This window comes from Dipteris shenzhenensis, chromosome 16 (genome assembly GCF_047967505.1).
Source record: "Dipteris shenzhenensis isolate YYH24624 ecotype China chromosome 16, Dip_SZ_1.0, whole genome shotgun sequence".
NCBI classification, from domain to species: domain Eukaryota; kingdom Viridiplantae; phylum Streptophyta; class Polypodiopsida; order Gleicheniales; family Dipteridaceae; genus Dipteris; species Dipteris shenzhenensis.
Window position 1 is genome coordinate 25,927,139 of NC_141611.1, and position 11,981 is coordinate 25,939,119.

The following is an 11,981-nucleotide window of genomic DNA, read 5'->3' on the forward strand; positions in this document are numbered from 1 at the left end:
GGAAAGTTTCCAAATTTATGAGACTTAAATATGGTAATTTGTTTTATGCTTCTTTCTTGCCTTCCTTTTATGCAGGCATTTAGTTGATTTTTTATTTTGCTTGCAGATGGTATCTTTTTTGGTATGCAATATGCCTTTTTCTTGGCCCAAGGTGTCTATTTTTTAAAGTATTTACTTCTTGAACTCTTTTATGGTATAAAGTTTTAAAATTTTATTTACTTCTGAATGCTACTGATCTAATTGATATCGGAAATCTTATTTAATATGCAAGATCTCTACAGCTATCTTAGGCACTCTTTTTGGTTAAGAAATGATGAAATCAATTTCTAAAGCATTAATGACTTCTCTACAAACAACAAACATTGTCCATAATATTGAGGACTATTTTTGGTCATGTATGCTTTGATTGGTGCAAGTATGTTTTTTTGGTAATTGTGATGGATTATTTATAGACTCAATAGTCACTTACACTAAGGGATTATTTAATTTCTAGCCTAAAACAAAGGTGAGTGAGGGAATTAAATGTTGAGAAGAGACTCCATGTTGTTTCACTCTTTGGCTATAGGCATGGAGCTTGTATCATTATTATTCTTTTTGTGCAGTGGTTGAGATAAAGCCAAGGAGATGCTTATGCCTTTTATGGAAAGGCTTGTTTCTTTTCTAATAATATCATGCGAAAGTTAAACTATATTGATCAGCTTCTTTGAAATTCTCATCAAGAGTTAGTAGTCTTATAGTAGAAACTATCTAGTTATGCAACCAACGGGTGGTCACCTAATGGTGGCTTTGCTTTGGTTTTGCATCAAGGGGAAAAGAAAACTAAAATTGCATTCTATATGGTCAGCAAGTTTCTCGCAAGAAGAAAGAGAAGTAGATACTTCATTTGATTTTTTGTGTAGTGTTACACCTTTTGTGTGAGAGAACCCTGCATTGAGGTTACTCATAATGTTTGTAAAATAGTATATATGTCCAATGGCTTTAATATCTAGTTTAAGTATTCAGAAGCGTGCATATTATTGTTTGCTTTCTTGTTCTTCATAGATTTAATGGGATTTCTTTCAATTCCCTAGGTTTTCTTAATCCTCTCTCTCTCTCTCTCTCTCTCTCTCTCTCTCATATTTTGCGGTGTTGATATGTTACAGAATCTGTGCTTTGGGAGCCTTTGTAGACCATTGGGGGAGAGGTCACAAGAATGAGTTCTTAATTGGGTTGGAGAAAACTTGAATAGTTTGGGTAGGACATTATAAATGCTCAGAAAGTAAAGAATGCACGTGAATTAGAGAATAACACCCTAAACATTGTAAGAAATGTCTTGATCCTACTTTTGCATATCTAAGGAGTATTGTTTTCTACAGAATCTTCTCTTTATGGCTTCAATTTTATGGTGGTTACTTCTAGCTTGGAAGCACTATATGGCTTGTATTTGAAAAGCAAGGAAGCATGCATATTAAGTAGGATTGGAATTGAAAACCAAGTAGGCATTTATAAAACTAAGGTGTTTCTTATACAAATGGTATTGACACTTGATTAAGATTGCTTGTGGCAAGGGTTCTTTTGGTTTAAGTTAGAGAGAGGTTAAGATTGTGAAACCTTTTCTTCATGCATAATGTGCATGTTAGGATGTTCATTTTAACTATATGGTGAGCATTGTATTTTACTTCTTGTTGTTTAGGAAATTGTTTAATTGGTGATGACGACTTGAAGCCTATAGTGAGACCATTGACATCACTCTATCAAATGGTAAATTTTGTATGGGAATGATGTCTTTTCTTTTGAAGCCTTGAGAAATGAATATATCTTGGTATAATGATTCAAGATATAATGCCTACCGAGCATTGACCATCAACTCTAGAATGCTAAGCACGTCTAGCACAATTCTTCATGAGGGAGTATATGCTACACATTCATAATTGTAACTTAATGAAAGTTGAGAGAATAAGGTTCATTGTTCTTGTAGTGAAGAGAAAGGTTGGACTTGATCTAGTAACATGACCTTTTGCTCTTAGAATATAGGAGAATAATTGAGCCAGATTTCACCATTGTGATGGTTTACATGCAATTACTTTTCGCCATGGTGGTCTGGTAGTGAAATGATGCCACTGGGACATATATGGCTTATCAATATGGCCCATGTCCCTAAAGGAGACCCCTCAAGGGTCAGATTCACTTTGATTGATTGAAGGCCACTCATGATTATTTGGACACACCAATAGATCACATGGAATGTGTTTGACTACGAATTATTGGTTGGTAATACTTACACGACGTAGGCATAAAAGAGCACCCTCGTCTCCATGTAGATCACTCTTTCTTCACTACTCATCAAAACACTTTTGCATATTGTTTGGGTAAATGCGAATGTTTCTTCTTAAAGTTTCTGTTGAATTTTTGAAAAAAAGGGATTATGTTTTAGAATGTGCTAAAACTAAACTTTGTCTTTTGTGAAAAATGTTAGTTTTCATACCTTCTTAATTTTGGAAAAAAATATCATAGAAAATAATAAAGAAGATTGTAAAACAAGCCACTTAAACCTCACTCTTGGATGTGAGAAATCCATTATTTAAAAAATCTATATTTTGAGGTTCTTGCAAATAAGAGCATTCAATAGAAACAGAATTTTTCACTTGTTCTTGAGGAAAATGGAGGGAAAATGCCTTGTTCCTATGCTCAAAATGCTACAATCATCACATGTATAGGTAAAGGATAATGATGTAAGGTGACAACAAGTCATGGTCTCAGATCCTAATGGAGGCTTAAGTTCAACAGGCATGAGATCATCCATCCTAAAAGCAGTCCTCCACTAGCAAGAAAATTGAGGCGAAGCCTTCAACTCACTATAGCACATTGACTGGAAGGCTAACAGCCTCACATTTTAAACTTTTGTGTAAAGTTAACCTCCAAGTCGATGCAAAACATCAAGTTAAAGTTAACTATAATCAAAATCTCCAAGTAAGGATACTTTGCAATACATCTCTAAGTACATGCTCTTATTTCTAGCTCATTTGGTAAGATGAGATGCAAGTTGAATTCAAAACCTTGTGTATTTATCAATAAATGCCCCAAAAATATTTTTGTGATTGGCTACACCTAATCATGTATCGGCCCTACCATTCAAGACCACTACCAAGAGGAGACGGTGCTCAGGGAAGTACTTTACATATGGGATTTGTGCAAGAACATATTATCTCTAAAACAACTTGCAATGAATGAGATGCGATTGTTTTCCATGAAGATGATATTCCCATATGGTCCAAGGCCACAGGAATAGTGATTGCACGTGGTTTAGAGGAGTAAGGCCTCTATAGAATCATCTCATAGCACTTGCACCTTAGTGATGTAGTTTGCATCAAATCTCCCTCATCCTTCTTCATGTGGCAAAGATCTATCTCAAGGTTGAGTTTTTGGGATTCATTGTTCACCTCAAAGATATCATTAGACACCTTCCAAGCTTTTAGTATGTCTCGTCCAATCGGAGATGAGGAAGGATGGCATCTCTCACTGTCCTCATTACGATGGTCGTGGCCTATTCATCCCAATCCCACAGTTGCAGAAGTCATCGTGCTGGTAGTTTTCTTGATGTTGTTGGGTCTCATTATTTGGAAGCATATATAAAACTTATTGTGAAAGCTTAACATGTTGATCTTATACGTGAACTGTTGTACCTTTTTTTGTTCATCCTTGCCTTACTTGTAGAGTAAGTTTTTATTCCTATTTAACTATTTAAAAATAAACATAAAGATATGTGAGGGATTTTATTTTTTTGAAGAGATGCCAATAGTTGTCTTACAATTAGGAAGATTATGCCTTTTTTGCCTACCCCCAATGGGTAGGCCTTAGTAATTGTTTGGTCTCCAAAGAGAACTAGATTTGTAGCAGGCAGTCTTTCCATCGTGGAGCAAGTAAGTACTAACTTGAAATTGAAGCTGAATCCTACTAGTTTATCAATTGTTTAAGAAAAAAAGAGAATGAGTAAAATACAGGACATGAGACACGACACTGGGTCCGTTACGACCCGATCCTCCTTGCCAATGTCAAGGGTGGTGATTTAGTATTAATTTTGTAATGTCCATATTTTGGAACCTGAAGTCCAACAACTACATGAATAAGGCGATACAATAATTGATCTTCGTTGCAAATTTTACAATATTATCACATGGACTATAACCATATGAATAAAGGTGTGTGTAGTCATCCTTCAATCTTGCATCCATCTTGGATTTCCTTACTCCCTCGCATCGATAACATGCATTAAACGAGAGGAATGTTGTAAGAATTCAGATTGAAAATAAAAAATTTTGAATGGACGAGTAATTGAAAATATTTATATTATAATATATAATATACAATTATTATAACCACACATAGTATGGGCGAGGAGGCGGCACGCTTCCTTCCCCAAAGAGTTATAATCCGAGGGAACGGACCCTTCCTTGGGTGCCGAGATAATGCCTAGAATATAAACGCCAAGAATATTAGCGCCGAGGATAAGTCTTGCAAATGGATAAGAAACTGGCATATTACCTGAATGAGTGGGATGATTTTAACATTCTCAGATCGTTTAGTAAACTCTGGACATCACAAAAAGACAACTATCATTAGAGGAAGTCTGAAGTAGAGCACGTAACATTCTCACTCTCCAACCTCGAAAAAATGGGAGTTTGATCACTATATTAAGTCGAGCTTTTAGGCTTGTGAGAGTAGAGCATAAGGTCATTGCAAGGCTCTCCAAAGCTTCACGTGCCAATAAGCCCAAACTTGCAAATCAAGTAGACCATCTCTTCAAATCGAATAGGATTTATATAGTCCTTTTATTGTGAAGAACACCTATATGCTTTTAGTACTGTAGTCAAAAGCTTAGCTTTTACATCAAACAAAATCAAGGGAGATCAAGGACTTAGATTCATGACACGTGGCTCAAGGGCGTTTGAGAAAACCCAAACATCTCCTTAGGCTACCTACCGTAAAAATTAAGTATTTAGTTATTTTTTATGTTCGCTTTATTTTGGCATGCATTGATTGGAGAAGTATATGAGAATCCTATGAAATTCTCCACTTTTCTCTCTCTCTCTCTCTCTCTCCCCTCTTCTTATTCTTCATCCGTTGAAATCCTCCACTTTTTTCTCTCCCCCTTTCTCTCTCTCTCTCTCTCTCTCTCTTTTTCTTCTCCTTCTCTCTCTCTCTCTGAGCTTGCAATTCGCCCCCTTTTCTGCTCACCATCTAGGACAGGCCACATGAATGAAATTCATCTTGTTTCTTTTTGAAGAGCTAATCAGAATCGCAATCACACTCACTCGCAAGGACATCGCACTTGCATATACTTTCGGTTTTGCAATTACTTTCACATGCGCTTTTCCTCTTTTGCTATTGCATTTCCATTCACATTCACTAGCAAAACTGGACTTGATTTGTTGGTCGTGACACATTTGCGTAATTTAGTCTGCTTTGAGGCTTTCTACCATTGCTTTTGCAAGACACGTGCCTATCCTGAACACTTTCCTTGCCCTTGCTTATGGCTCCTATGCGGCCATAACGGATACCATTTGGAAAGAGACCCTCTTATTGCATCCTTCAAAACAGTCTCCTCATTCTCTGCGGAAGAAGGAAATGATGTCTTCACCCAAGACAGCTAACCCCTTTAATCTAAAGCAATGGAGTTATCCTCTTAAGTTCAGCATTTCCAGCTGCAGATCTAAAGATAGTCTGCAATGTGGCTGGATCATGCTAGCTACTTGATAAAAATTATGGTCCCCATGGTTTGAGTATGCCTGTTCCCAACCCGATGCTTGGGCTACAAAAGTTCAGCACTAGCTCTCAAGGCCTGTTGATCATACCCTGTAATTATTGCAACAATGAGACTACACCTTGAACTAGAAGCTTGCAAACATTTCCCATGCTTTTGAAAACGGGCCACATTTGGCATACGTATTGACCATAGTGATGCCAATAAAAGAATCACTTTTCAGCAGTCTGAGCATGTATTTCACTTGTTTCTTCTATCAGGCTATTATGCTGCCACAAGATTTCAAGTTGCAAACAAACACGACAGCATCTGGGAACACCCTATAGCTGTATCTACCTGAAACAAACCATGCCTGTGTTGCCATTAGTGCAATCCAAGATACACATCTCGAACTCGAAGTTTGTTTTACGTGCTTTTGCTTGCTCGCCACATTAGGCATACATATCGATCAAACTGTTTCCTCTTGGCAACGCTTTTTCTAGCAATCTCAAGCATTCTGTGTTTCAAGCTGCAAAAAGCTTCGGAAGCTTCCTAAGGGACATAAAGAGTCTATTTTCATGCACTACTCCACGAACAGCAACCATGTAGAAATGGGGAATTTCGTGAGTTCCTCAAACAAATGTGAAAACTCCAGTTGCAGTTGTTCAAAACAGTGCAAACGAGTGAAATTTCGAATAAATATTTACTAAGATGTTCCCCAAAAAATCCCTTTCCAACCCCGTTCTCTATGGCTCCTATGATGCCAACAAACCCAAAGCATCTATAGAGACACCCTTGAGTCTCGTTTGTCCACAACAGTTCAGTGCCTCCTCACCAAGACGTTGTGCAACATATACTGCAATCAGGTCATTCCACGAGAAAGCATCTGGACCTGACAACTTGTCAAATACTCCCATTGCTTTTGCAAGCAAGCCACATTTCGAATGCATAGCCACCATGATGTTCCCAATCAAAAAATAGTTTCCAACCCCTTTCTGGAAATATCTCGGCATGTATTTCTTTGCCTTTGTCTATGGCTCTTAGGCTGGCACGATATTTTAAGATTCAAACAAACCGGAAAACATTTGAAGAGACCCTCGCATTGCATCAAAAAAATAAGTGCTCCCCACACCTCTGTTTAGCACCATCCAGAAGACCACATCTCAAACAAGAAGCTTGTCAAACACTCCTAGCTTTCGCACGCAAGCCACATATGGCATAGATATTCACCAAGGTGTTCCCAAAAAAAAGAAATGTCTCCAACAGACACCCTTCAGTTGCATTTTCTTGAAATAGTTCAGTTCTTCCTCACCTACATATGTCGGAGAATGTAAGCATGTACCAGCAGTAGTTCTGATATCATGTTAGAGCAAAGATGGAGTTGCTTGCTTAGTCAAACCCCACAGTGGACCAAGATTACCTGGCGATCAAGATCATCACTAGACTGGTGCACATGAATTGTGTGAATAATACAACACACACGGATCTGAAAAGATATACTCAGCATTTAGAAGTGAAACATGTAGAACATTAAGCTCACAAAACATGAGCAAACCTGCTATAAAATACAGCAGAGATGCCACACATATACAACCCACGATGCTGGAAGATATGCTCTACTTTGTGAAGCCTACTCCGGCTGTATACACTCTCCTTCTTCTGCATGCTCCTTGCTGAGCTTTAGTGGCTGTGGGAGAGAGCAGAACTACTCTAACTTGCTGCCCCAACTCCAAACTGACGAACAGCAAGCTAACTTCACTTTTTTGACTTCCTCTTCAATGAGGATGGAAATCCCTTTTATAGGGTAGGTAGGTAATGGCCAGCCATGGACTGATCTGGCCAGTACGCTGTTCTACCCAATCCTGTCCAGGATATCCGATCTTGTCCAGAGCCCAATGCAAACCTGTCATGAAGCTGCTACTGCAGGCCGACCCTACAGACCTCTCTTGCCGACTAAGAGCCCATTCCCGTGTTGGGCTAGGCTAGCAAAAATGCTAGGAGCCTGGCAAATGCAAGCATCAGGACGGAAAGTGTTCCCACGAGGCTGCAGTAGCATGTGACGGAAGCAAGGGAGTGTGACAGGCATTGAAGAAGGGATGGAACAGCGAATGGGAGAGCTGCAGTGAGCCTTGGCCCCGTAATGCTAGGGTGGAGATCAAATTTTTTGCTCTCCAGCTTGGCGCAAAAATGCCAAGTTCTGGCATCGAGAATTGTGCTGCTCCTCATGGGAACAGAGCAAGCTTTGGCAGGCTTTGGCATATGTTGGCATTTTTGCCAACGCGGGAATGGGCTCTAAACAGGCCAACCACGCCACTTTCAGAGGCCTTTAAAAGCGCCACTTTAGCTGGGCCTTGTCCCAAACCATGTGCCCTCCTTCCATCCCATGATCAGAGAGCCCTAAAAAAGACAAGCAGCACCCTGGCAGTCCCTGCCCTGATGGGTGGTTCAGTAAATTCTGTGAAAGATAACAATGTGGTGCCCATGTGGCAGCTTGGTTGCCGCCCACATGCCCACATGACAGCCCACAATCCATACACGTGTCCATGTGGCATCTACAAAATGTGCCCACATGACACCTCATCGATACCCATGCCATGCAAGTTGTCAAGTCCCTTTGTTCCACTTCATATGGAGGCTCACAGATGGAGCGTCAACAGCGTATCTTTCAATAGACTTAGCAACTATTTACCGGCCCTTGTGGACGGCCACTAAGCTGCCATAAGCTTTCAATCTGCAAACAAATGTAATAGCATTTGGAGAGATGTCACTTAAGTTCACTATCCAAACAATGATTTCATGGGGGAGAGATGGAGAGAGAGCGAGGAGGAGGAGACGTTTTTCTACTTGGTAGCAACAATGTCAAGGAGCCAAATTGACTCATCCGAAGCGATTGCTAAGAATCGAGCACACACACCACGACATGAACCAGAGCCTCAACCACCAAGATCAATGCAAGTTTTACAAATCTTGGCGAAAGAGAGAGAGGGAGAGAGAGAGAGAATGTTCCCATCACAATTTGTGAATTAACATTTTAACATGTGCATCATAACAAGATACTAAATAGTTTCCAATCCCAAATGCCAAATATGAATAGTTGAGGCCCGTTGAGGCTACTAGCATTTGTTAGCTTCCAGGAAAGTTTTGGCACAAAGCATATGCGTTAATCTCAAGGCTGTTTTTTCTCAAACTTACCATTCCATCTTACAATATGGATCTAAGGTGGGAATAGCAAAATCCCAACATACAAAACAATGCAAGATGGGTCCAATCGTACATTGAGAGGGAGACCTCATTTGTCCATCAATTTCTCTTTTCTAGCAATTTGAAAGTTTCGCCTCCATAAACTTTGTCAGCGACATTGGTAATCACCTTGCGGACATGCTCGCGATAAACGACTGGCACAACGAAGTCATGGAGATGGTCTAGATATTGTTTTATGAGAATGACAATAAATACCGCCAAGTAATACCGCCAACCACCTCTAGTTGAGGGTGGTGATTGTTCCCATCGGACAAGAAGATAATTGATGGGTTCCCACAACTGGATAAGACGAGCTACCAACCAGAGAAGAATGAGTGAGCCCATGCCGCCAACGCAAATAGACACTATCTTGAGCTTTTGAAGGGTGTGCTGTATACGAATAACGAGAAACGCACTGCAATTGAAAGCAATGGTAATACAGACAACAGAGGCGATAATGAGGATGGTGGCGATGGTGACAGAACCATACATCTTGAACTTTGTGTAGGCAAGCTGGCCAGAGGGAATTGGAATTGCACCAATGATGCATGCAACCGTGGCTGCCATGGATAAAAAGAATGAAAGATGGTTAAACCAAACAAAGAACTTCATGGTATGATTCCAATGATCTGAGATAGAAGCGAGTGGGGGCTGAAGCCAGCTCCCGAATGCGAGACCAGCGATGAGCACGGAAGCCACTGATAGCGAGTTGAGGTAATCCACATATAGTTGCCGATCCTCATACATAGTGTTTCGTACATCTTTGCGCTTCTCCATCACCTAGTGGACACAAAAACAAGTCATAGCATCTAGGCCTCAAAGTGAAAGGCTAGTTTGCTTCATACAGACGCTGAAATGCCATTACACACAAACACACTCTCTCTCTCTCGCGCCTTCTCTCTCTCTCTCTCTCTATGTATAAAATTGTACAGTTTATCATTTGCGTGCCTGTCTACTTCATGTCAATGAGGGAGATAGGGCTTCTGGACGAATTGCTACTTTCTGTCATGCAAAGCTAAGCGAATAGAAATTATTTTGAATTCTCAGAACATTGTTGTGTCAATAAGAAAGGGTTTGCATTATTAAAAATGATTGAAGTGCAGAGATGGTAAAGCTCTGTTGTGCTAATTACCTGTAAGACAGCACGCAACCCCCAAGGGCCTGACCTCGAGGCTGCGTGTTCGAGCGGTGTCTTCAAAAATTTGCATCCACGTGTCACTTCCATGACCTCACACTTGGAGTTGTCCGCCAGGTGGATGGCGAGCTCTATCATGTGTTGGTCCATAGCCCACATGAGGCAGCGTTGCATCACTGCTTTGTCCGCAATGACCACCTTCTTGGTCTGCTTCCCTCTGTTGCCGTTGTCGTCGCCATCGTCGTTCTCATCCTCCTCCTCAGGGCTGCTGGGGAAAAGCTCCAGCAACACGGCCCCCACACAGCTCTTCCACACATGATCTTGGTGTGTTGCACATAAGCGGTGCTTCTCGGTTTCCTTCCAGGAAGCGGCGTTATCGTGTAAGGCCAATTCTAACGTGCCTTGGAGGTGCTCCCATTCACGGAGACCGATTGTGATGTTGCTATGTTTAGCCAGCATATGAGCCACAGGCCAATCCCCGCTCTTCAAGGCATACCCCATCTTCTCAGTCCACTCCAGCACCGACTTTCGTTTTTCTGCTTTCTTTGCAACTTCGAGGAATGCCTTTGCCTTCTCCTTGACGAAGCTGCACTCGCAGAGCACCTTTTTCTTATCCTGGAACAGCTCCTCGAGCCCGGCCGCCTCAGCCCAATCGTATGCCGTCAGTCCTTTCATATCTTTCACTTTCACTTGCTCGGGGGTCATGTTCTGTAGCACAGCTTCTGTCATCTTCTTTCCTCCATATACCACCGCGAAATGCAACGCAGTGAACCCTCCTGGATTCCAAAACACTGATGTAATCGGGCTCATCCGGAAACATTCGTTGTCAGTCGTGGCTCTCTGGGCTGGCAGAAACGTCTCCAGGAAGAGATTGAAGCTTGTGTCCGCACCGTAGCTCCCAGTCTGCACTGCCCGATCTGCACCGGCTTCGTTCATCAACTCCTTTACCACCTTTTCATTCTCTCTCATGCAAGCCGCCAAGTGCAGCGGCGTCATGCCCTGGTGATCCTTCTGACTGAGAAGCTTAGGACGATCAGAACAATGGGACAGCAATGTCTTCACCACGCAAAGTTTGCCGGACTCTGCAGCAAAGTGCAATGCGGAGCGGCCCCGAGAGTCTGAGTCGCAAAGCCGGGCGCCTTCCTTCAAAAGTAAAGAAACCGTGTCTTTGTGGCCGTAGAAGCACGCCCGATGCAGCGCACTCGCACCATTGGCATCGCCAGGACAGCTTTCATTGACATTGGGTTTTTGCTCTTTCCAGGGCAGTAAACAAGTAGTAAGAGCGCAGGAGTTTTGAGTCTTGGCGGCGAGGTTCACGAAGGCCGATTGCACGCGCCTATTGGAAGCATTGTAAGTGTGTAATACACTTGCAGCTTTGAACCTAACACTTGCGGCTTCGGATTCAGCTTTGATCCTAACACTTGCGTCTTCGGAATCAGAAAGTTTGGGAAGGGGTTTGGGAAGGAGTAATACCCAGGCATCATAGAGTAACGGCAGCGCTGTCCCTGCATCGTCCATTTCAGTCTAGTTAGCATACGACCTGAGAAACAAACATGCTACTACATCGTTGCATCGATTTGATGAAAGTGTGGCAGGAATAACAAGTCCACGCAATCTCTAACAAGCACGAAATTGGATCACGGTTCGCACGCACCAGCGTCCCAATGGTTTGCTTTACAACTGCGTTCGAACAACGTCCTAACAAGCTTCGTATTCCCTCTCTGGGCAGCGAAGAGAGCCGCTGAAGCGAAACAACTAGCCTTGAGCTCAAAGCTAAGCAAGTATCGAGGGATGCGGTCCTCATATTGTGGATTTTGCGCTGCGATGCACAGCAATTGGCGCGTGCTGAAGAACTCCAAGGGGCCGGGCCACTCGAGGTGCATCAGA

General features: G+C 41.8%; 1 protein-coding gene across 1 annotated transcript; it reads right to left on the bottom strand.

Moving 5' to 3' along the window:
- Window positions 1-8,914: 8,914 nt before the first annotated feature.
- Window positions 8,915-11,090, bottom strand: LOC147892743 (uncharacterized). Its single transcript, XM_087386779.1, has 2 exons — window positions 10,092-11,090; window positions 8,915-9,739 (listed from the first exon to the last, which is right to left on the bottom strand). The coding sequence occupies exons 1-2, from the start codon at window positions 11,088-11,090 to the stop codon at window positions 9,020-9,022; spliced, it is 1,719 nt and encodes a 572-aa protein (XP_087242905.1). The 3' UTR covers window positions 8,915-9,019.
- Between the last annotated feature and the right edge of the window lie 891 nt (window positions 11,091-11,981).